This window comes from Protopterus annectens, chromosome 7.part0 (genome assembly GCF_019279795.1).
Source record: "Protopterus annectens isolate FY-2018-M chromosome 7.part0, PAN1.0, whole genome shotgun sequence".
Taxonomy (NCBI): Eukaryota; Metazoa; Chordata; order Ceratodontiformes; family Protopteridae; genus Protopterus; species Protopterus annectens.
Window position 1 is genome coordinate 1,624,465,959 of NC_056739.1, and position 27,030 is coordinate 1,624,492,988.

Below are 27,030 nucleotides of genomic sequence, written 5' to 3' on the forward strand. Positions count from 1 at the left end.
GGAGAGAAACAAAAATGATTTGAGATCACAGAGCCCAAACAGCCAACACATTCACTCTATAGTGAAAACTGGGTGATACAAAGCTTCTATTTCCAGCAGGCTGACATACCCAGAGGGATGGGGGATGGACAGCATTTATCTTCTAAACAAACTATTTGAAATTAGTACCAGCTTAGACAGCACTCCATAACTTAAAAACATCTTCACTGACAGATACTTCATAGCTAAAATAGGATTCTCTCATTCAGAACCTGCACCTTTCATCAAAGCTGTACCACAAGGAGCCATTCCTAACACCTCTCCTCTTCTTCACATTCATTATCAAACTTCATTGTGAACTACCCCATCTCCCACTCCGCATTTATGCTGATTATGTGGTCATTGCTCTCACATCAACATTCACTCCAAACTCCAGTCAGACTTCATGAGCTCCAGTGATGGCCTACAAACTAAAAACTACTTCATAACCACTCCAAGACCAAAACTATGTTCAGAGGAACTCTACAGAAAATTCATCAAGTACCTGATTCTAACCATCCTTGACTTACAAAACCATGCCAAAGAAATGGTCTCCACCTTCAAATACAAAGGAGTATGGCTTGATCAGTCTCCTGGCTTCAATTTCCACATAGACTGACAGCAAAAATAAATTCCTTCCTCTTCTGGGCAAAAAAATCTCCCCTTTCTATCTCAACCAGCCACAGCAGCCACAGGCAAATGAGTTCGCCTCACTCATTTAGAATATGGACTACCAATTTTCACATCCTCCTCCAAGAAAAACACCACCACACAATCTCTAACAGCATCTGCCGATTCATTACAAACTCACCCCTCAGTAAGCATCACTGTATCATCCTATAAAAAGCCAAATGGCTACCCATAAACAAAGATCTAATCTACTATTAGGATCCCATCTCTACAAACTACTCCATCTCCAGACATCTACTACCCTTGCAACTAAGCTTCACTTTATCTTAAGCTCCATTATTTTTTATCTCTTTTCAGAATAAGAGTAATTCCCTGTGAGCCATGTGAAAAAGTCTCCCATACAATTTAATATTTCCACAGAGGAAAACTTTTCCTTATCTGAATGCTGACTGAAAGGATTTATGTCACAACAATCACAACATATCACATGTGGGGTGGCCAAGATTAGCATTGTCGCCTCGCACCAAGAGGTTCTCTGGTTCAATTCTCGGCTGGGGTGCCTTCTGTGCAAAGTCTGCATGTTCTCCTTGCAGTCATGTGGGTTTCCTCCAGGTGCTCTGGTTTCTTCCCGCATTCCAAAGACATGAAGTTAAGTGGACTGGCACTCCAAACTGGGTGTAGGTGAGTATGTGTGTGTGTGTGTGTGTGTGTGTGTGTGTGTGTGTGTGTGTGCGCGCGCGCGAGTGAGTGTTACGAATAAACTACCACAACAGGGCTAGCCATGTGGCGGTGTAAAACTTGGCTCAAGATGACTGTCACTGCTGAAGTGACACCCTGACCCCATGTGCAAAATGGAAAAAGGGGTTGAGGATGGATGCAATCACAACATATCATCCCAGTCACTTGATAACTTAGGGGAAAGTTCTTTTTCTCTCCGTTTTTACCTCTTAAACTCTTACAGATTCCTGCACAAATCTACATGTTTACGTCATACCCACAGATTGACTATAGTCCAACAAAACTCAGTATGTAGGCTCCTGGTGTTAGAATACAATTATGTACTACAATGAAATACTCCTTTGCAAGTACTTACAGTCCATTGAAGCTACATTAAGCTAGGGACGGAACTAAATGTAGGCAGTGTGGAACTAGCTTTACCAGACTTATCCAATATTGAGGTCCTTGGATCTGACATGATCATAGGCAGTGTAGGTATCAGCAAAGTCACTGCTAAGATCTCAGTGAGGAGAATTTTTGGTGTTCGAAAAATGATTTCATATCCCTGTTTTTGAAACTTGGTTCAATACTAGTACCCCTCCTCAAAATTAATACCAGAACAAGTGGATTTATTAACTTTTGTTGTTCACTTTGAAAATGTATCTTTGCAGACCTTCATCATAATATCCTCCACCTTTTACAGATTCGTTGAACTCTATAGAGGGGAGCACACAGTAAAATGTGTAAAAAAGTGCAGTAACCTGTCAAATGGGCAAATTCAAACCATAATCACAATAAAACACCACACTTTCTGAAGATATAGGTTCATAGGTTCATAGGTTCATACTAGGCTATCTGCCCGAGGGCATTTACAAGCCTAGCCCATAGTTTTGTGGCTTACGCCACCCTTTAGTATGGGGACCTATACCCATTATTTTGCTGTGCCTCTGTCGAGCAGTGACACTGAGGTAATCCCTGGGGTATATCTGCGATCTCCCATCCATTGGTCAAGATTTCTCTTGAACAAGGCCAGCGAGGTGCTCTGCCTCACATATACCGGGATTTTATTCCACAGCATAGGGAGTCTTTGGGTGATGAATCTATCCCTCCAGCACGTCCTATTAATAGCCGTGTCGAGGTTTAAGTCTCCCGCCCTTGTGGCTCTGACGGATCTAGATTTTTTGAGGTGAAGCATATTCATCAAATCTGGGTTTGACATGGCCTTGTATGTTAGGCAAAGGTCACCTCTGAGCAAGCGGTAAGCGACTGAATAGAGCTAAAGTTCTTTCAGTCGGGCAGCATAGGACAGATGTTTGAGACCCTTTATCCTTTTGGTGAGGAACTTTTGTGGCCTCTCCAGCTGCTGCAAGTGTCGGGTCAGATACATTCCGAATGGGGCATTGTACTCAATCATTGGTCTGATGAGTGATGAGTATAGGGAGACTATGACCTCCCTTGATCTAGATGAGAATCCCTTCATGATAAGGTGGGCAATGTAGAAGGTCTTCCTAACTACTTTAGCTACATGGGTGTCGAATGACAGACTACTATCAACCTGGGTCCCCAGGTCCCTGATAACTTCTTCTGTGCTCAGTGGATTGCCACCTATTTGGTAGCTAGGGGTAACCTTGTTTTTCCCGAAGGGTACGACTATGCATTTTTTGGCATTTAACTTTAGGCCATGGCTCTGGCACCAGTTATCTGTTTCTGTGCGACCCTTCTGAAGGATATCTGTGTCAGATGTGTTTTCTACTATGGCCCAGTTTGCAGTCATCTGCAAACTTTGTCAGCCATAACCCTCCTGTGTTTGCTTGTACTTGGAAAAGTAGATGCCAAACAAGAGTGGGCCCAGGACTGAGCCCTGTGGTACACCACTTGTGACAGGCTTTGAGTCTGACATGGCGCCAGCAACTCTGACCCTGTGGGTTCTGTAACTCAGCCAGTTTGCAACCCATCTTGTGATGTATGGGTTAACATTTAAGCTGATGAGTTTTTCAATGATACCCGAGTGGGGTATTGTATCGAAGGCCTTCGCCAGATCGAGGTAGGCTGTATGGACTGCCTTTCCTCATCAATGGCTTTGGTGACTGTTTCAAAAAGTCAACCAAGTTTAGAAGGCATGATCTGCCTTTGACAAAGCCAAACTGGGATGGATCCAAAGTCTGCAAATTCCCTATGTCTTTATTTATGAGGTCCATTATGATCCTCTCCATGGCTTTGCAGATAAGGCTTGTCAAGCTAATGGGCCGGTAATTTCCAGGGTCGGTGGAGGCACCGCCTTTGTGAAGTGGGACCACAGTTGCAGTGCGCCACTCCTGCACGTATCCAGAGGTAAGACTATGATTAAACAGCTGTCCTAGCTGTGGGTTTAATTCCTCGTTGAGTTCGTGGAGCACACAGCCGGGGACACCATCAGGTCCCATGGATGCTGTGTTTTTTGCTTTGGAGAGAGCAGTTCTCACTTGGGCGTTGGAGATGTCTGGGGGGCTGCAATCGCTTGGTATAGATATCTCTCCTTTTGGGGGGGAGGGGAGAAGTTTGCACTGAACCTGTCAGCCGGTATGTTGGCAATGTCTGTAGGATCAGTAATCTTCACATCATTTTGAACTAGTTCTGAGCATATCTGGGAGTTTCCTCCCAGGTTTCTAACATAGCTAAAGAAGGCCTTATGATTGTCTTTTGAGTCTTTAGCTATTTTTCTCTCAAAATTTGCTTTGGATGATTTTATGAGAGCTCTTAGTTTTTTACTTATAGTGATCAAGGGTGTCTTACCTTTTAAGGATTTTGCTCTATCTTGTAGTAGCTTCCTCCTTTTGTTGTAGAGTTTGTTTATGGCTGGGGTCCACCAGACTGGACGCTTGCCTTTGGTACAAAGAGTCTTTGTTTTGCTTGGGATTGCCTTATCCATGCAGTCCTGCAGGTGCTGGTAGAAGGCATTTGTAAGTGATTCAGCGGCTTGAGTACTGTTTTCCGCCAGCTCGGGGGCCTTAATGTTGAGTTTGCAGCACTATACATTTGAAATTTTCCAGCTCTGATAAAGGATGAGAAGCACTGAGAGCAGAAAGAACTAAAGGAAATGCCTAACAACACTGACTGTATAGAGTTGTGCATCATACACCAGCCAAGGTTCAATGACATTAAACCATCAATGGTCAAAGACAAAGGGATTTCTGATGAATATTCTGGAATATAAAGAAGGCACACAATGAGTGTGGGCCCAGCTGTTATGATTTACTGCATACATTGACTTCCCACCAAAGTAAACTATTATTCTGAGTACATATAAAAAACGTGTCTCATTCATTTAATGTTACGCATAATGAATAGCAACATTTATTTATACACAGCATGATCAGCTTACAGAATATTCTCCTAGTGAAGCAGCTCAGCAAAGGATACTAAATCAACTAAATACAATTTAGAGTACAGCAAAACTGTTGTACACAAAATCTATGTGTCTGAAAAAAACGAAGTCACAAATGTTTTAAATATTCATCATAAATAACTCAACTCAAACATAAAAAGACCATAACAGATTTTTTTCTGTCAAGCATTTCATCTGTTGAATAAAAGCACAGTAACTATTACTTCAAAATAGTTTGTATATATAATTTGATGAACAAAATCATGCAATAAGACATCATACAATGTATTTTCACATGTCAAACACTGACCTTTATGGCATGAGGCAATTTATTCTGGTTAATGAACAACCTCAGGTGGGTGGCCACGGTGGTGCAGTGGTTAGCATTGCTGCCTCACAGCAAGAGGTTCTCCGGTTCGATTCTCAGCTGGGGTGCCTTCTGTGCGGAGTCTGCATGTCCTCCCTGTGGTCGCTTGGGTTTCCTCCGGGTGCTCCAGTTTCCTCCCACATCCCAAAGACATGCAGTAGGTGGATTGGACACTCTAAATTGGCCCTAGGTGTGAGTGTGAGCGTGCATGTGCCTTCTGTGGAAGGTTGGGTGCCGGGCTGGCAACTTGACACTGTAAAACTCCACTGCCAATCATGAGCGGACAGATGATCTGCTGTGGCGACTCCTAACCGGGAAAAAGCCGAAAGAAGAAGAATGAACAACCTCAGGTGCTGTACATAATATTTTACAGACCTACCTCTGGGGCAATGTAGTCTGGTGTACCGCAAAATGTTGTTGCTTTATTTTCTCCAGCTATGTTCTCTTTACACATTCCAAAATCTGCTACTTTAACATGCCCATCTTTGTCCAGCATCACATTGTCCAATTTAAGGTCTCTATGGTGAAAGCAAAAATATTCCACATAAGGCAAAAAACAGACAAGATGTTTTGAATAAAGCTGTGTGAGGTACACAGCTTAAATTATGCAATTATACTCCCCACATCTTGTTTGAATAACATAGTTACTGCTGCAGGAGTCCAACACTTCAAGAGGGAAACCGCCAAGTGGACACCTTTCTCTGGCAGGATCTTTTTACCAATCAAATATTGCTATGCGTACAAAGACATACAATCTTAAGCCACAGCCATTGAAAGGATCCCATTTATAAAACAGAGTGCAACATATGCCTTTGACATTTTCTTTTCTGGAGACCAAACAAGAACAAAAGAAATGTACCACCAACTAATTTGTGGGTAGGACATAAGGGTTAAATAACTTCTGAGAATCTCTAACTTCCAATAAAAGTAAACATTCCCAGTAAAAAGGGTGCACTAACAATAAACATTCTGTTACCAACACTATTCTAAAAGAGGATAAAAAGAAACACAGCATTATGTAATGAATAAAACATGGCAAGGTATAGTCTGCTATCCAATCAGAGCTTGCCCTGGTGCATATTAAGAAGCAACACATTTGTGCAGAGTACCTCTAGACACTGCACTACATGCTGAAGTGTCTTATACCACTTATAAAATGGCCCTCCAAGCAAAAACAAATAAAGAAACATGAGTATATGGTGTATGTAATAAAAAAATCAATTATTGGAAAAAAGAAAAACTGTCTGATTAGATAGTTTCCATTAATAAAGAAATAATCAATTATTAAAAAAGGTGATAAGTACTTCTTTGGATTAGACTGCTTCTGCCAGTCATAACAAATAATATTTATGTGCACACAGACACACATTTTTTGTTTAAGGTAGGAGTAGTAGCATTACTGTACAGCTGCAGAACTGCACAAAACATCATATTCAGCTCTTACAACATGATGTACTCAGTTGACATGTTAAATAGTCAATCAGCAAAGGAAGTGGTTTCAACATAAATTCAGTTCATTTTTATTACTGCATTTGCAGTTGCTTTTTATGTTTCACACAGCACTGCATATGAGTATGTGTACCAAGCATTTTTATTGATTGATTTAAATTTGTTTAACATTTATTTACATTTGTTTACTAGGAAATTCCGACTGGACGCAGGTCCTTTTTCAGCGGATGCCCGTGGAGAAATGCTCCACATCATGTACATGATAAATAGATCTACAAAGTTGCTACAAAGTTGCAGCAATAGTAAACAAAATTACAGGTTGTTGGCTTGAACACAATAACACTATATTGATTATCAACAGTATATACAGTAAATGTTCTAAAGACATGCTTCTGGAGCGTTTCTCCCTGGGCCTCTGCTGAAAACAGGATCTGTGGAACCTAGTCGGACTTTCCCGGTCAACAAATGTTAAATAAAAAATAAATAAAAATAAAAAAAAAATGTTGTAAGTTAAGATAGTTCTTGACGTTTATAATATTAGTAACAAAATTGTCAGACAAGATGTTAAAGTAGTCTGTAATTCACAAACCAAACCAACACCAAGACCAGTAATGCTTCTTTATTGCGATCTGGTGCCTCGGCCTTTCGCCTTCAAAGGATCACAAATATAAAGTGCAACCAACTGTTTTTATACAAAAAAATTAAGTTGATCAACACCAATTATTCTATTAACTTCATTCATTAATTTATCAATCAATTCTTAAAGTAATTACCCAGTATTTTTTCTATATATAAAAATATTAAAACTAAAATACCTTCAAGTCAAATATGCTTTCAGTCAAATATGCTTTAAAGTCACATATATTTCAAGTCAAGTATACTTTCTTATTACATACTTAAGTGCACGTAATTATTGATATAAAATACAATACAAAGTTAATTATATCAAAAAGTAATAAACAACAATCATGACCTGAACATAAGAATTAACAATAGTATTAACAATAATATTATCTCATAATGCTGTACAAGCATTACTGGTCTTGGTGTTGGTTTGGTTTGTGAATTACAGACTGCTGTTAATTTTCATGAGTGTTTGTGGATTAAAGATGTTAAAGTATGCTGATTCTACTGAGCTTAAAGCACATGTATCGCCTTCTATAAATCATACATAAACACAAACAAGATTGTTTGATTAAAAGTAAGATAGTGACATCATTTTATAGCTGTGCAATTAAACACATCATAATCAGCTCCTATGTAATACAGCGAGTTGCCCTATTAAATGGCAATTAACAAATGTGTTCCAGGACAATGTGGCCAAGTTGTGCTGTGAGTAGCAGCAGTTCTTTTCAGCTTTGTCTCTTCAACATTTTTATGACAGGATTTTTTGACTAAAACAATCCTAAAAGATATTTTTTATACCACTAGAGTCTACTAAAGTTAATTTAGGATAGTATATAAAAATCTTTAAAGAATTTTATTTTTTCCTGTCAAAAATACTGGATAATTGCTTCACTCATCATTGGATTTCAAAATGAGCTTTACTAAAGCTAATCATCAAGAAGCATCACTTAAAAAATAACTACAATCCCTACTCTCTAACATTCAAGACTTATTGATGAAAATTGACAAAACGGACTTAAAACTTGAGAACTTTAAAGAGAACTGCTCTAAACAAATGGACATTCTACATGAGGATCTACTACAACAGAAATCACAAATTTCTGGTATTGAACAATCACTTAATGACATGGACAGTAGAATACAAGAGGGTGAAAACATAGAATACCCTACAACAATCAAAGGTGGATGACTTAGAAAACCCATCTCGAAGAAATAATATTAGAATTTTTGGATTACCTGACAACACTGAAGGTAACAACTTAGTAAGCTTTTTAACCATGAAGTCCTGGATCTCCCAGAAGCTTTATCATATGGCATAGAAAGAGCTCACCTATCTCTAGTAACATCTAAAAATGGTAAGAGTAACTCTTCTAAGTCTGTGATTGTGAGATTTCTGTCTTCACATGACAAAGAAATGATCCTCAAAACAGTGTGGGCTAAGTCTCCCATTAAAATAAAAGACAATACTATTCATTTTGACAATGATTACTCTCTTATGGTTACAGCTAAAAGGAAACTTCTTTTTGCCTTTAATTAAAGAATTAAAAAAATGTCAAATAAAAACCCACTTGTTATTCCCGGCTAGACTGAGAATTTTTCTACAAGATAGTCCAAAAATACTTGAAGGTTTGGATGCTGCTCTTTCATTTATTAAACAAATAAAATTCTTGATAAAATTGAAGAAATGGAGTGGGCAAACGCAAGCTTAAAAAGAATAGCTGAAAATGGTTCTTGGAAAACCTCAGAAAAGAAGTAAAAGCTGAAAAAATTAATAATCATTTGAACTATTTAACCTTATATGTCATTTAATCTGTGTATTGAAATCTCTGAACAAGTATACTATATACTTCTCAAAGAATTAACTTTGGTCTTGTTCCCAGGTGAGCAATGTATATTACTCTGCTATTAGATACTGAATGAACTGCTGTGGTGGTGCTGCGGTAGCATTATCGCCTCACAGTAAAACGTCCTGTTCGATTCTCAGCTAAAGCGTTTTCTGTGTGGAGACATGCGTGAATGGGCGTACCTTCATTGAAGGTTGTGCGTCAGAGCTGGCAACTCGGTAAGTAAAAATCTACTGCTAATCATTAGCGGACAGGAGTTCCGCTGTGGCGACCCCTAACTGGGAAAAGCCGAAAGATACAACATTAGATACTGAATGAAGCTTTTCTTTCACTTTAAAAAAAGAAATGAATGTGATGTGGGGAGGGGAGGGATGGCAATGTTTGTAATGATGTTTACTTGCTATTATTGACAGGGTTTTGCTTAATTTAATGCTTAAACTACAAAAGTTCTATGTTTTTGGAAGTGGAATAAGTATGATATGGTCGTTTGCTTCTCGGACTGCTTTACTAAGGTTTTTGGTGGTTTTAAAACAAACTCTTTTCATGCTTTGTACAGTGGCACGAGATACTTCAGTACACAAAGAGTTTAAGTTACTCACAGATTCCCACTCAAGGTCTTGTTCTTCATGTTTCTTCATTGGGAGCTCAAAAAAACAGTTTGTGAGCTATCGGGATGCTGAACTGTTTCACAGGAGAATCATAAGTGAGTGACACGTCACACAATGAACTTTGAACTCTGATCTGAGGTTGCATAAGCAGGAAAGAATGATACAAGCCAAAGAAAATTTTACATGGCTCTACATCACATTTAAATAAGAATAAGCATCTATACTAATCGGAAAGTGGCGAGTGACTATAAAATCAAAGAAGTGAGTTATTAAACTTCTAGAATGACACCTTTAGATAGTTTAAAAAAAAACTATGCTAAACAGTTTTTTTTTTTTTTTTTTACTGAAAACCAGGAGAAGGGCTTTGCCTTTCAAGTATGGTATAGTGAAGCATATACAATTTAAATCTTTTTCCATTATATGAACACTTACACACATACATGCAAGTATATTTATGTATATAATTCTTGGTCTGTAAGGACAAGTATATTTTCCAGGATTATCTGAGATTAATTTTGGTTGCAAAAAAGGCAAAATCCAGTACTTGTTTTATATAACATGCCGATTGCACTTTATTTCAAAGTAAAGATAAATGTCTGGGCATTCAATCAACATTTGTTTACTCTTGAATATGTTGTGTCTTTGGCTTTTCCCGGTTAGGGGTCGCCACAGCGGAACTCCGGTCCGCTAATGATTGGCAGGTAGATTTCTACGTGGTGAGTTGCCAGCCCTGACGCACAACCTTCAACGAAGGTACACCCATTCACGCATGTCTCCACGCAGAAGACGCTGTAGCTGAGAATCGAAACAGACAGCGTCTTACTGTGAGGCGACAATGCTACCGCAGCACCACCACCGCAGCCCCTTACTCTTGAATATACTGTTTCTATATAATTTTATTTTAAGAAATGTTGACATTTCTGTTACTTCATACAAGCTTTTATACTGCTGAATGATTTATAAGCTATATTTTAGAAGTAGGCAAATCTTTGAATTCTGCTCAAAACCTATTGTAGTATCTGAATGAAAGTGATGTCTAACCTACAATATATATCCTCAGTAAAACTCACTTACAGATTTAGTTCTTATAATAAAAGACAAACAGCTTGCTGAATGTTTAACATATACAGTTTAAAAAAAAAACACAATTTGTATCCAGCTAAAAGTATTTGTCACTAGCTTGTATGGATATGCAACAACTCAGTGGAACATAGTATAATCATATATGCAGGCTTGATAAATAACTGCTTAATGATACTTGTTGCAAAGGTTTTAAATATTACCAGTATTGGTGGTTTGTTTACACTAAATCTATCAGAGTCCTCTTATTAAATCATAATGCGTTCTCCCCCACTGAAAATACTGTTATATTCAGTTTGATACCAAAGTTGATGACTGCTCTTTAACAAGGATTTCTATACTATTATCAGACTCCAGTTTCATTTATTAACAACTGCAATTCATTCTTATTGATTAGTAAACGGATTCTTTAGATATCAATATTGAAACATTTACAAATGATTGAAATCTATATTTTCAATTTGACAAATTACTAATGTTTTTGGTTGGGAACTATTGAAAATATTTTAAACTTTATTCCGATTTATTTAATCTTTATATGTGTATTTGATTAAGTACTAAACCTTGAGGTTACAGTTTATATGATTAGTTTACTGTAAATATTGAAGAGTTCTTTTGATATATAAATATATAAATACATTCAAGAAAATAGTTACGCTGACAGTAGCTGATTTGCTGCTATCTGGCAGATGGTTAATTTGGGTGGTTAATGCTACTCAAATTAGGAGTTTTATACTCCAGAAAGGGTTTGGGTGAATATGATTTTCTACATGTATATGTTCAATGTTTATTATATTTTTTAATGACGTTCACTAAATTAATATATTTAAAAATAATACTGGTTGGTTATTACTTGAACTGTTGTTTTCTAATATTTATAAGGTTCCTGATATAATTTCTTAAACATCTTTATACACACAAAACATTAATGGTCAATTTATATTTAAATTAAATAATCATACATGCATCTTTTAAAAGGTATGCCAATTAATATTAATGGTTTAAATAACTCTAACAAGAGGACCACCTTATTTAAATACCTGAAATTACAAAAATCACATTTAATTTTCTTACAAGAAACACACTTAATATCAGAAGATATAGCCAAGCTTGATACTAAAACTTATATGGTAACAATAAGTTCAGAACACCAAGATATTAGAAGTATATATATATTTTTATTTTTATTTTATTTATTTTTATTTTATTTAACATTTGTTAACTGGGAAAGTCCGACTTGGAACAAAGCCAATTTTCAGCTGAGGCCCGAGGAGAAATGTTCCAGATGCATGTATTTGTGTATCTATGTATATCGAATATAAAGATGATAAAGGAATGTTTTACTCTGCTAGAATTAAAATGAATAAGAAAGTATTTACACTTCTAAACATTTATTGGTTACTAAGTATAGGGACGGATACAGTTAAACAACATTTAAATCAGATTGTCAATTTATCTAAAGGTAATATTATAATAGCCAGTGACTTTAAGTGTATATTAGATAATATTAGACAGAAAAGGAGGATTTCTGCTTCAGATAAACTATTAAAGGATTTTACTGACATATCTTTTGAAAGATATTAATAATTTTGCAGAAACAAATTCATTACCCTAAATATTCTACTCACTCAGACATAATACTCATTCTAGAACAGAGGTTTTATTTCTAAAGAATTAACTAGTTGCCTATCTAAAAAAGTAATGTCATGCCCCCTTATCAGATCACAATTCTATAACCTATGAGATAATAATTAATACAACTCACAGCATTCAAATTAAAAGAATCCCTGCTTATATTACAAAATTAAAGGACTTTAAAAGATTTTCTTTCCTCAGAATTACAAAATTTTATCATTCTAAATACTACAGAAGACATATCTGATATTTATATATGGGATGCTTTAAAAGCTTACCTATATGGGAAAATTCTTGGTACAATAAAAAAGGAAATTATGGAATAAGGAATTACAAGACATACAATCCAAACTAGATAATTTAAAACTCAATATAGGACATAAGGATAGTAATGAAAAAAAAAAAGAAATCATTTCACTAAATAATAGGTACATGGAAATATTGAACCATAAAACAATGATTAGTATAGAGAAATTTAAATTTATAAACTTTTCTGAAATTTATTCCCCCCAAAAAGAATGATGGTCTCTGATTTACAGACTATACTAACAGAATTTAGAGATTTGTTTCTCAATATTAATCAAAAATCTCAGATGATAGATTCAAAAAAAGAGATTAAAGCATTTATTACCAAATATACTATGAATAGATTATCAAAAGAGCAATCAGCAGTTATATATAAACTCATATACTTTACAAACATTCAAAATCAAATTAGTAGATTAAAACAAAATAAAGCACCTGGAATGATGGTATTATTCCTGAAATATATAAAACTATGCATATAACAGCTTTAAATTTACTCCATAAAGTTTATACTATTTCTCAAAACAACTTTCTTACCCCACCCTCTTGGAAATGTACCTTTATATCTCCAATGGTGAAACCTAATAAAGATCCCACAAAATGTTCTTCATATAGGCCAGTCTCACTAAATATTGATTATAAAATGTTTATCTCTATATATGCAGATAGGTTAAAGACTATTAGATGAAGATAAAACAGGCTTTATTGCAAATAGAAATACATATAATAATATAAAAAGAACTATTACATTGACTTAATCTGCAAAAAAAAAAATTAAACAAAAGCCTTACATTAGTAAGTCTAGATACAAACTGTGCCTTTGACTCAGTTAACTGGGATTATTTATTTTCATTTATGGACGAGTTAAAATTTTCAAACAGCTTTATAAACCTTATCACATATTTATATAAAGATGGTCAAGCTTATATTAAAATTGGTACTAGTATTTCACAAAAAATTCCTATAACCAAAGGAAGTAAGCAAGATTGTCCCTTATCACCACTACTTTTTACATTAATAATGGAACCCTGGGCAAATTTAATTAGGACAGATAAAGAAATTGAAGGTTTTAAATGAACTCCTAGCATCTCTTCCAAAATACAACTTTTTGCAGACAATATACTCATAACTTTGGGAGGAAATAATTAATCTATAACAGCAGTTTTAAATAATATGAGGAAATTTCAAAATAAGTCAGGATTAAGTTTTAATCATAACAAAACAAAACTTCTTCCTATTTATCCAAATAATTACATATTAGATAATAAATACATGAAATATTTAGCACAGGCAAATCAAATAACATATTTGGGAATAATAATTGCAAATAATATTAAATATATCATCCAGCTAAATTATAGTAATTGTCTATTGGCAATATATGATCTTATAAGTAAATAGAACAAGTTACCTTTTATCATGGAAGAAAAACTTTCAATTATAAAAATGACTATATTACCTAAAGTACTTTATATCAATCAATCTCTATACCCCCCCCCAAAAAAAAAACAATAATTAAAAAAAATAATGAATTCACCCTAAAATTCCTTTGGTCTCCAAATAAACCCAGAATATCCCTAACTTACCACATGAGGTATTGGTCAAATGGAGTTATAGGATTTCCTAACTTAGAATTATATTCAATTTCTTCTGTGATTAAAACTATAGCTCTTCTCATAGATAATGAATATAGTGCAAAATGGAATTATTTTTAGAAGTATTTCCATGTGTATAATCGCCATTTACTCGATGAAGCATTTTTGTTTTACCTGATTCCAGTATAATTTGTTTATCACTATTTATCGTGATGATACCTATTAATATTAAAGAAAATAGTTTCAGTTGCTATCTGCATATATTTCTGCATCATCTGATCTATATAATAGTTGTCAACAGTGAACAATTTATTCACATGGTTACTAAAAGATTTTTTTTTTACAAACACTCTTCTTATGCATAAATCTAACTATATGTCACGTCTCTTGAAAACATTCAGAAATTATATACATAAATCCACAGGGAGCAAGGCTTGTTTTTTAATTCTGTTTCCTATAGCTTTTACCCAATGACTTTTTGTCTCATTTGATTGCATAAAAATGTCATGTTTAAAAGAAAATAATTTAATATATTGGTCTCAGTTAATGGTAAATGAGATGAAAACAATTGATTATTTGATAGCAGAATTTAATATAGACACAAACATATGGTTAGTCTTACAAGACTGTATACAATTTCTTACAATTAAATTAGACATAATGACTCCAATAATAAAAAAGACAATACCAAAACTTTAACACTACTTGATCCTATCCACACATTATATGTATAAAATAATCAGAAATGATGCAGAAATATATGCAGATAGCAACTGAAACTATTTCTTTAATATTAATAGGTATCATCACGATAAATAGTGATAAACAAATTATATTGGAATCAGGTAAAACAAAAACGCTTCGAGTAAATGGCGATTATACACATGGAGATACAGGCACAGATCTTTTTGACACCATATACTATGAGTAAATTTAGTAGCAATGATAATATATGTTGGAGATGTAAGAATAAAGTAAAGGCAGACAGGCCTCATATGTTCTTTGATTGTTTAGTTTTTAAAGACATATTACGAAGATAGCAATCTCTTTTTACAAGCCTATTTTCTTTCTCCTTTCCTGTCACCTTACCTTTTTCTTTCCCTACGTAGCCCTCTTTCATCACCCTGAATTTTTCCTCCCTCTATGTTCCTTGTAAACACATTTTACACTAGTGCTAGAGTGAACTAATGCCAGTGATTTAAGTTTATTTTAGTATTTTACACTAATGCTTGATTGTATGTACACCAGTCATTAATTTATCTTACAATGATTATGATACTACCACTTTATAACCTTTATTTGTATTAATCTGTTTATCTTTTTAATAACTTCATTGTATGTAACTTTGTGGAGCTTTTCTCCCCGGGCCTCCACTGAAAATGGGCTCTTTCTAGGCCCAGTGGACTTTCCTGGTTAACAAAAGCAATAAATAAATAAAAAACAAAATAAATTATTTTCAGATAATTTTACACTACCTAAATCTATGATCTTATTTAACACACCAGTACATGAATGTATTAGAGAAGTCAAAAATCCATTGATTTGGTCTATATTAGCTGTTGCCAGGAAAATTATAACAAGAAACTGGAAATCTGATACTTCTCCCTCCTTTCAAGAATTTAAGTTACTTCTTATTGAAGTTTGTAATTTGGAATGCCTGACCATTAAATCAAGAACTATCAGGAATACACCTACATATAATATGTGGAATAACTTATATGACCTACTAGGAAAATGACATATCAATTCAGAAATCTGTTCATGTACACCAACATTAGTACATTTGTGAACGTCTTTGTAAATAGTTTTGTTATGATTGTTCAATATTGTTTGTTCATTAACTCAAGTTGAACTATAAGTGAATATTATATGTAAATATTTGTTTTTATTTGAAATTCAATAAATTATTTTAACAAAAAACAAAAAAAAAGGTTATGAGTTGTATTCAGGTCCATGTGTATTCACTGCATTTGCAGCTCCTTCTTCTATTTAACATCACATGTGGATATGAAAGGAAGTTATCTAACAGACTGTTTCATTTATTTACTTAAATATGCTGAGTGCCTAGAGCCTGGTAACTGAGCCTGTGACCTTTATTCAGGAGAAACCTCCGATGATATTTCTACTGAGCGATGGAAATCTGGCCAAGACAGCATGGGAGATGTCTTTATGCTTTTCAGGCACATAAACACACACACAGATATATATATATATATATATATATATATATGTATATATTTTATATACACACACAACACATAAGTGATTGAATTACCAAGTTTAGTATCTTCTAATGTTAGTAAACTTGGTAATTCAATCACTTATGTGTTGTGTGTGTATATAAAATATATATGTGTGTGTGTATGTGTGTGTATATAAAATATATATGTGTGTGTGTATGTGTGTATATATATATATATATATATATATATATATATATATATATATATATATATATCTTCTAATGTTAGACTGCGGTGGTGGTGCTGCGGTAGCATTGTCGCCTCACAGCAAGACGTTGTCCCGTTCGATTCTCAGCTAGAGCGTCTTCTGTGTGGAGACATGCATGCATGAATGGGCGTACCTTCGTTGAAGGTTGTGCATCAGGGCTGGCAACTCGGCACATAAAAATCTACTGCCAATCATTAACAGACCGGAGTTCCGCTGTGGCGGCCCCTAACTGGGAAAAGCCGAAAGACAACACACAGTATCTTCTAATGTTAATTCATGTGAACCTGATAATGACACTTGAAACATGAAGCTGACTAGAATTATGTAATACATACATTTTGTTCTCCCTGTACTCCTAATGCTACTTCTCCAGAGTTTGGGTTTCTTGAGTCTGCTTCAGTGGCAGAATTTAACCATGTTTTAAGAGTGGTTAACAAACACACATCCCTTGGTCCACATGGTGTAGATGGTGATTTTTATTAACAACCAAGTGTCCTTCCTCTCATCCTAATGTTTTGAGTAGCCCATCCAAAAACATACATACTGTCATTTTTTAATGAGTGGACTGGCCTTTTTTATTTTGTTTCTCACATCTATACTGGTATTTTAAGTCCTTTAAAAAGAAAATAAATAAAGATGGACTAATTGAAATCTCTTCACTTTGATGAGTACTGATTATAAATTATGATATTAGCACATACTGTCTTACTAAGAATTCCTCTTACTCGCTTTAAAATCTTTGTTTCAAGGTGTACCTCTAACAGGGATCTTTCTGAGATGTTGTAGTTCATAGCCCTCAACGTCTTTGCTCAAGGACAATTAAAAAATAATGGGGGAGAGGGACTATAAAGGCCTCAAATCAAGAACAATTTTTTTTTAAATATTAATTTAATTCACTGAGAAAGTTAACAAACAAAGCGCTTTGCATCAACATACATTTACTGAAGAATAAATAGAATAAAACTCTGCCTGACATTACTGACTTAGTCAAATCCTCAGTAATTTACCAGAAAATCAAAAGTTGTATGATGGACAGTATGAAAATTGGAGGCAAAAAGTGCAGCCGTGTCAGTTAAACTTACTACAGTAGATGTTCGAATGATCACTGGTACTGTGGCCTTAGCCAAATAGGTTGCATCCTGCCAAGGATATATCAGCCAGTCAGCTTCGAAAGCTTCAGGGCACCTTCCATGCACCCAAACTATCAAGCAGCTCAAGCTGACCTGACTAAATGGCAAATCTGGGTGCTAAGCCCTTCACAGCTTTCCTGCTGGCAGAGATAGGGAGGTTGAGCCCTGAAAGGACAAGGCCAGGAATAACAAAAAATAAATGTCCACACCCTGGCATAAAAACACACCACAAACAAGGGGGGTGGAGGGAAGAAGCAGCTACTGCAGCAGTGATCATTTGAATATCTACTGGTCTGGTAAGTTCAGCTTACACAACTGTACTATGTTCTTCAAACTGATCAATGCTGTAGTAGCTTTATCTATATGGGTAGATTACCATAGGTGGCTCTACTTCAAAGGTGAACGGAGACAGGCCCAGGAGCCCCTAGAGAATGGCCCTAGCAAAGTATGATCTAGACCTAGAGAAGGAATTCAGCTTACAGTGCTTTGTAAAAGTATGCACAGAGGACCAAGTTGCAGATTCTAGAATACTTTTAGAATCCATCCCTTTCCAAAAAGCCATAAGAGAAGCTAAAGTCCTTTCACAGTGGGCCTTGATCCTGCCTGGAATAGATTTGTCATGGTCTTTCACAGGTTGTCCAATCCTCTTACATTCATAAGAAATAAACAACTGATCCAATGATCTGAAAGATTTAGTTCTGCCAAGACAGTAACAGAGTTGTCTGTGGACATCCAAGGTACTGAGTATCCTTTCCCCCTCATTTTTAGATTCAGGAAAGAAAACAGGGAGATGGATAGTGTGACAAAGTAAACTTGGATACTACTTTAGGCATAAAATAAGGATCAGTTCTCAAAAAAACCTTATCTATGTGGAAAATAAGGCTTGCAGCACAGAGACTCTTCTTGCAGAGGTCAGAGTAATCAGTAAAATAGGTTCCATGTCAAGAACCTCAAGTCAACCAGATTACCTGGATCAAATGGTGCAAGTATTAGCTTCCTTAACACAAAATGAAGATCCCAAGGAGGGTGTCACTTGTTTTCTTGGAGGCCTTTTATGCAAAACCCTTTTCAAAAACATTTTTAACATGAGAATGTATTGAAAGAGGAGGATACATGGGCAGACAATATGAAATGGCTGATAAATTAACCTTGATGGAGGAGTAAGAAATGCCATAGGGTAGTAACTTACACAAATATTGTAAAACCAGAGGACAATTAGTCCTGAATGGCTGTTGGTTATATTGCTGTCACCAACTAGAAAAACTTTTCAATTTACTAATGCATGATTTTCTAGTAGCAGACTTTCCTGCCTCCATTAGTACCTGCTGCATGTCCTCGGTAAACCTGTGCCTAAAGGGAATTAAGTCCCTATCATCCTGGAAATCACTTGAAGTTGACTGGGTTTGGGGTGCATCTAACACCCCTGATCTTGTGCGAGTCTGCTCTGTGACAACGCTTGTGGTAAGGGAAAGCCACTGTTGCCTGGCTAGAAGTCAGTCACCACAATGATCTTGGGGGATAATGGTTAAGATCTTTACCTTATAAATACAAGGTATAGAGTTTGATCCTAGTCACAGGTTATTGACTAAGCTTAAGATGGCCACTCAGGGCAGTGTGATGTCCCCACAAATTATCACATTAATAACAAGGTCCTAAGCATGCAATCAGTCATGAGAGACTTGGGCACCTAGATTGATAGCAAACTGACTTTTGACCACCATATTGTTTCTGTTGTATGGAAAGCTTTCTACATGGCCCACCTCATTAGTAAGGATATCTCATTCAGGGACTAGGAGATCATAACATCCCTGTATTCTTCCCTTATAAGACCTGTTATTGAGTACAATGCCCCTTTTGGCATGTACCTCACAAAGCACATGCAGCAGCTGGAGAGACCATAGAGGTTCCTCACCAGGAGAATCTAGGCAATCAAATATCTGCCCTACACAGATGCGCTAAAGGCCCAGTTCCTCTACTCAGTCTCATACAGACTCCTCAGAGGTGACCTCTGTCTGGCATACAAAGCAATCTCAGACCCTGGCTTGATGGGACTGCTGCATATCCGCAAGTCAAGCTCCACTCAAGTAACCTGCACACGTGACCTCAACCTGGTCTGTGACATCAATAGGCCTTGTTGGTGGGACAGATTTGTGTCCCAGAGACTCCCCCTTCTGTGGGATAGACTCCCTTCTCTACGTCAAGTACAGTACCTCACTAACCCTTTTTAAGCGCAACCTGGACAACTGGATGGGGGAAGAAAAAATACACCCCTGGGATTCCACCTGTGTCCCTGATGGACAGTGGCATTCGGTGCTGACCTGTCGGAACATGGGCTAAATTCTTGGCTAGGCTTGTAAGGGCCTCAGGGCTAAAAGCCTAGTAACTTCCTATGATCCTATGAATCTTAAGAAATACAAGAGATATCAGCAGAAAGGGTGTAAAAGCATACAAGAACATCCCTGTCCAAGGAAAAGAAAAGGCATCTGTTTTCCAGGACTTCTTGCATAGAGTTCTATAGCAGAACCTTTCCAGCTGACTGTTCAGAGGGGAGGCAAAAAGGTCCAACTTGAGGAACTCCCCACAGATGGATCAAATCTTGTAAGACTCCCTGATCTAGTTTTCATTTGAGAGGACCTGCCTTTGCCCTGCTCAGCTTATCTGCTACACAGTTTTGCTCTAACAGACTGCAGGATGCCTGAAGAGTGAGACTGTGTTGTGAAGCCTTACCCCAAGCTAACATGGCTAGACTGCTAAGGGGTTATGACCTGGTTCCCCTTTACTTGTTGATATACTACATGACTATGGTATAAGCTGCAACAACTTGAAGAGCTGCAGGAGACCAAAGATGAATCAGAAAATTGAATGCCTTGATAAGAGCAAGTACTGATGTTATATTTATGTGATTGCGCCTGTCCTTGGTGTCCTAAACACCTTACATTTTTATTCCTCCTGAAACTGCTCCCTAAGCAAAGTCTGAGGCATCTGGAGTAACTGACTACTTTGGAACTGGCAGGAAGAAGAGAAGACCGGGGATTTACGGAAATCTGTTGTCTCCAGCAAGTAATTTCTCTTCTGACAAACCCCAGAACTTAGATTTGAAAAGATAATGGGTGTTGGTGCTGGGACCAAAAAGACTTTTTGGTACCGTTATATTTTTCTCATGTGGAGTCTTTCCATGGGTATCATGAGACTCACAGATGATATGAGACCCCAAATCCTGATGTAGTCCCTCACAGTGACTGAAGTCTGAGTGGAAAACCCTAGACACAGATCTAGGAAAAGATCTATTTTTCCCATGGAAGAAAAGCTCTTAGAACTGATTGCCTAGCAGATACCCCAAGAACACAATCATGTGACATGGAGTCAAAAAATACTTTTGAATGGTCTCTTGGAATCACAGCTTGTGCAAGAGATCCCTTGCCCAAATGACAGATTCCTGACACTTTAAAAAAGACTGCAAAGATAAGCAAGTCACTTAAGTATGGGAATATGTGGATACCTTGTAGTCTGCAATGAGTTATAACTGGAGCTAGACACTTTGTGAAAACTCCGGGTGTACTGGATAGTTCAATGGGTAAGGCAGAGACCTGATAATGTGATTCAGACACACAAAACCTTAAATGCCTACAGTCTTAATGAATATGGATGAGATGAAAAGCATTTTTTTATATAATGTTATCAAGAAACAAATGAAGAAGGAGGGGTGACTGGTTGTGAAGTGACTGCATTTTGAACTTGGGCACTATCACAAATTGGTTTAGGAAAGAAAGATCCAGAACTGGTTTCCAGGGACTTACTTTCTTTGCCAGCAAAAACATCCTTGATTACCAACATGAGAATTTGTTTGAGCATTCTCTAAGCATGTGTTAAAGGACGTGGGAAATAGAGGAGTCTGGTCTGATGGATAAGGAATTACACCCCGGAAAGGAGGGACTTCTTCCCACCACCAACTGTAACCTTGATGAATGATCTTCACCACCCAATTGTCTGAAACTGTCACCAAAGAGAGAAGGGGTGTCCCTAAAATAGTCTTTCTGACTTGTTGGGACTGCCCTTGGTTTGGGGGGGGGGGGTTCCCATATTCTTTTTGGTCCCCTTGCCATTTCTTTTTAAACATCTGTTTACCAGTGCTGAGACTGCTTTTTTTTTTACTATTCCCAAAACTGGATGAGGGGTTAGATAGCCCTTTAGAAAATTTAGAAAAGGTGGGTGAAAAATCTTAAAAGATTCTCTGTATGAACTCATCCCTCTACATCACACTTTTGGTAACCTCTTCAGCATCATCATCCATCATCCCCCCTTTCCTGTTTTCTACATGGTGTCAGGGAGTCATGTCAACTGTTGCTATCTCTCAAGTGCCACTCTCCTACCTTCTTCGACAGCATCATGTCTATCATAGGTCTTCTATCATGCAATACATCCATGTCTTTGCAGCAAGCCCTTGTTTCCGCTTGCCTTCTTCCTGCTCATCCTAAATCTTCTTCACCATATTGTTTTCTGCTTTTTTACACGTGACTGAACCACAGTAATTGATGACAGAATTGACTTTCTCTGTAACTGGAGCTACTCTGGTTTCTGCTCTGATGTCCTCATTTTTTCTGTCCTAGAAACCAGTCTCAGGCACTTCATCTCCATCACCTCTAGCTTCCTCAACTGCACTGACTTTACTGCCTAGGTTTCTGTACCACACAGTACCACTGTTTTGTACACCTTACACTTCAGCTTCTTTGCCTTTCTTCTGTCATACATTACCCTGACACTCTGTGCCAAATGGCTGCAGCCCTTCTAATTTCAGTTTTGACATCCTCATTCAGATTTCTCTCCTCCTCACCTAGGCCTCCCATATACTTGAAGCTGTTAACCTGTTCCATTATTTTTCTTTCTATCTCAATTCAAGGTTTCCTCTGATTTCCCCTACTTGCTGCCATTACAGCCATCTTTATCTGTACTCAGTTTCATCCCATGTGCTTTCAGTTTTACATTTAATTCCTCAATTTTTTCTGAAGTTCTTGTTCAGAGTCTGCCTGTAATGCCACATTGTCTGCATACAGCAACTTTGTTAGTCTGTTTCCTCTCACCTATTTGCTAATGTAATCAATCACCAGTATGAACAGCAGTGGGGTCAAAGTTGAACCCTGATGCACAACCACTCTCAGTGGGAACCCCTTTGAGAGTCTAAACATTGTTCATACTGGAGTCATTTGGTCCTTGTGCATATAATGTACTAATTCTACCAATGTTTCTGGGATTTCAAACCACTTCAGAATTACTCAAATCACTTTTCTTGGGACCTTGTCATATGTTTTCTCCAAGTCTAGAAATGCACAGTTGAACTCTTTCCTTATCTCTAGCTTCTACTCAACTATCTGTCATACTGCAAACATCTGGTCAATTGTGCTGCATCCTGATCTGAATCTCTCAACTCTCATCTTCCTTTTTATTACTCTGCACATTCATTTACCAAGCACCCTCTCCAGAACGCTCATGCAGTGTGTGATAAGAATTTGATATCTCTATACTGCCCACAATTGTGAATGTCCCATTTCTTGTACACTGGCACTAGTATGCTTATTCTCCAGTCATCTGGGATACACCTTTCTCTCCATACTGCTGTGAATATCCTCATGAGCCATTTCTCCCCTATCTTACTCAACATCTTGATCAAACCTGCTGTGTCTTCATCTGAGCCTGCTGCTTTCCCTGACTTCATTTTGCTTAGTGCTGTTCATACTTATAGGTTGGGCTCCTCTTCTTTGTTCATCATAGGCCATGTCTGTGGCAGTACAGCTTCTGGAGTGTTTTCTTCATTCAGAAGCTCTCCTTCCATCTGCCATTGATCCCTGTGGACTGGTGGGCAGGTTGCTGCTAGCATCTCTTATGAAAGGTGTCTGACTGTTTTCTTTATCTTTATGTCTTTGCCTTGCAACCTCACAGAGTTTCTTTGTGCCACCTACTAAGTCATTTTCCAGAAGCTGGTAGAGTGCCTTTGAATGCAATTATTATCTTAGTCTCTATGTTAGCTAACCAGTATTCCTCCTAAGCCTAGTCAACCTTTTCTATATCCCAATTTTTCCTCATTCCTTCTTTCTTTTGATGACTTCCTGGACATCTGCATTTCACCACCAACTTTCCTCATGTACATTGCTTTCATACCTGACTTGGCCAAATATCTGTTCTTTAGTTCTTATACATACTGATTTGAGATGCTGCCATTCTTTTTCGACTACATCAATTTGCTCTTCTTCTTGAGTAGTTGCAGCACTGAGTAATTCCTTGAAATTTGGCCACTCTCTCCAGTTAACTGCCAGGTCTTCAGCCTTGTCTCTGTTGACCTTAGAGCTTTCTCTGACCAGTCACTACAGCTGATTGTGACAGAGTGGTTTATGCTGTGAGCTGATTATTTTACTGGGGATGATTTTGCAATCACTGATTTTACTCCAGTGCTCTGTCTAGGAGGAAGGCTACCTGAGTCGCATGGTGGCCTTTCTTGTATGTGATCTTTTGATAAACTGTGTGTTGGCCACCATCAAGCCATTTGCCAGACAGAAGTCTAGAATGGTCTCTTCTTTACTCCTGCAGCAAAAGGATGAAAAACTAAACTGCTAGCCAGAAAAGAATTTAAAATCTCATTTTTCATATCATCTTGGGAGGTTCTGAGAACTCAGCCAGGCAAACCTCCTCAAAAGCAGTACCAGTAGTAGCCATAGCATGTATCAGCATAGTCATGCACACACTTGAAACAATGAGATGTGACCTATAAATTGGAAGAAATTAAAACATTTAAAGCAGATTTTTCATCACAAGAATAAAATACACACAAAACATTAATCATACTTTTACAATTAGAATAAACTTTAAAATATAAGCCTGACAATTCAAAATTCTGAAAACCAAAGTTGTAGATACATATAATTATCAATTATCTTCCCATCCTTGCCAGAAAGAGAAGGACTGGAATTAGTTAAATGTTTACTGGCTGTAGGACTAACTAAAGCTACAGTTGCTGGGTCAGGTATGGGATGAGTATATAAAAACCTAAAGAACTGAGACACTTTATACAATCTATCTGCCTTTTTAGGGGCAGCTGGCTGACTCTCAGAAAAATTGCAGGTGGTGACATACACATCCTCCAAAGCTGACAGAATTCCCAGAACCTTCATCCATTCTCCCAGTGATATCTGTAGCAGCTCATAATATTTTCTGAGGGACAAAGCAACCTGTGTTCTTCCACTGAAAACACTGGCAAATTCTGGAAATAGCCCCAGAGAAAGAGATCCCCTCCACAAGAAGAATCAGATACTCTGCTCTTCTCTGAGTCTGAATCAGAAATTTGAGGAAAAACCCTGCCTCTGTCCCTTTGTCTACCTGTCCAGATTCAGAATCTTGAATCTCTTTAGGAAAGGAGACATCCTTCTTTCTTTTTACAAGACACTACCTTATACATAGGATCAATAGCCTGAATTAGACCATGAGCCGGAAGTTACAAAGTACTCCTGCCTAGAGGAAACTGAGGAGAAGTAGATACATGTTTAGTTTTCAGTTTCATTTGACAGGAAAAAATGGGGCCAACAGTGTTATTAATGGCAGCTACAGCTTCACTAGGGATGAGCAAATCATTCTGACTACACAGGGAAGCCTCCTCTCTGGGCAAAACAAGCAGCATAAGCCAGCAAAAAATTAAAGTTGTTAAAGGTCAATTTTTCCCACAAAACACAGTAAAGGCACTTAAAGTACTCCACAAAAAATGGTTTTCAACTAATTTAAACTACAAGAAAAAAGTGAGCTGCCGTTAGTACAGTTAATTCTTGTGACAGTCCATTAAAACACAAACTCCTAAATTAAAAATAACTTTCCTAAGCAGGAGAGTACATTTAAACAACATGTTTTTGGTTGAAGGCTTTTTCCCCAAAGGGTACGTATCTGCTCAGCAAACGTATCATACAAGCTGATCACTGATTTACAAAAGCCTGCAGAGCAAGGCTCTTCAAGTGGCATGAAAGTTCTGAAGGCCTTGACACTCAAACCAGTCGTTTTAGGCATCTCAGTGTGAGCTGCATAATAGTATGAGAAATGTGGAAAGTGCTCTAAAGGTTTAGATTTTGGCTGGCTGTTATACCCTTGCTAAGAAACAACCCATACAGCTAAGGTTACTTCAGCAGTGAATAGTACAAGGAACATCTAGCAGGCAAGAAATGATAAAGACAGCCTCATAATGCATCAATGGAAATGTAGTCTACTCCACTCGAGCTATTGCTAGAAGGCTTGGAGCAACACTACAACTCTAAAAATGCACTATGCTTTCTCCCAAGTAGTTTACAATTATGCCAGCATCTTGGGAGATTTAGACTGAGCAAATTAAAAAAAAAAGTGTGGGAGGAGGCATGCTGAGTGCCAGATGTAATGCTTTTGTCAGCCGAATTGTGACCCATGGGGCAGCCAACTGTTGGAAGCCCCTGTTCTAGGAGAACAATAATCCACCAGAGCTAAAACTATAATTTCTTACAAGAATGAGTATTATAATAAAGAAAACAAATTTTACTATTAATAACCAACTTATTAACATTATAAAAATCACCTGGCACATAAGGAATTAGCTGCTGCAGCCAACACATTTGCTATGTACCTCTGTTGACAATCTAGTGCTATAGGAAGAACAGGAGATCCAAAAGAGTCTTGAAGATCAAGAGGACAACCCCACCTCCAAAAAAGTGGCAGCCAATGACAGAACACTCTCAATCAGAAAAAAACAAACAAAAAAAAACAGGTTTAGGGTCTTTAATCACTGGTGCTTGTCCATGACCTGATAAACTCAAATAACTCAAACTCTAATTTTTTCAAACTTTTTTGGAAACGTCTTACTTTTTTTTCTTTCTTGCTCACATTTTCTGAAAGATCTTTCTTATACACAAACTTTTCTAGAGGAGTAGAAGTAAAAAAAATAAATAAACATGGAGAATAGGTTGCAAAACTAGAGCCTATAAAGTTTTATGACTAAAGCCCTCTGATTTCCAGCCCTTCAGAATTCATGACTATCAAGATTAAAACAAAGAGAAAACAGAATGTGGTGCAGGCAAATGGTTCCACCAAATGATAAAAGCCAATGTACTGAAAAATACAGAAGAACCAAACCAGAGCCAGTATCTAGAAAAAAAGAAATGTTTAATGATGTGCACTTTCGCGACAAGTTTTGCCGCTTCATCAGACAACAC

At 37.0% G+C, this 27,030-nt stretch overlaps 1 protein-coding gene across 5 annotated transcripts in view; it reads right to left on the minus strand.

Moving 5' to 3' along the window:
* Window positions 1-27,030, minus strand: part of PRKCD (protein kinase C delta) — a 2,080,121-nt gene that overhangs the window by 251,528 nt on the left and 1,801,563 nt on the right. For all 5 annotated transcript variants that reach the window (XM_044078172.1, XM_044078174.1, XM_044078171.1 and 2 more), the window contains one exon: window positions 5,476-5,614. In XM_044078172.1, coding sequence (XP_043934107.1) covers window positions 5,476-5,614 — 139 coding nt within the window. The remainder of the gene's footprint in view (window positions 1-5,475; window positions 5,615-27,030) is intronic.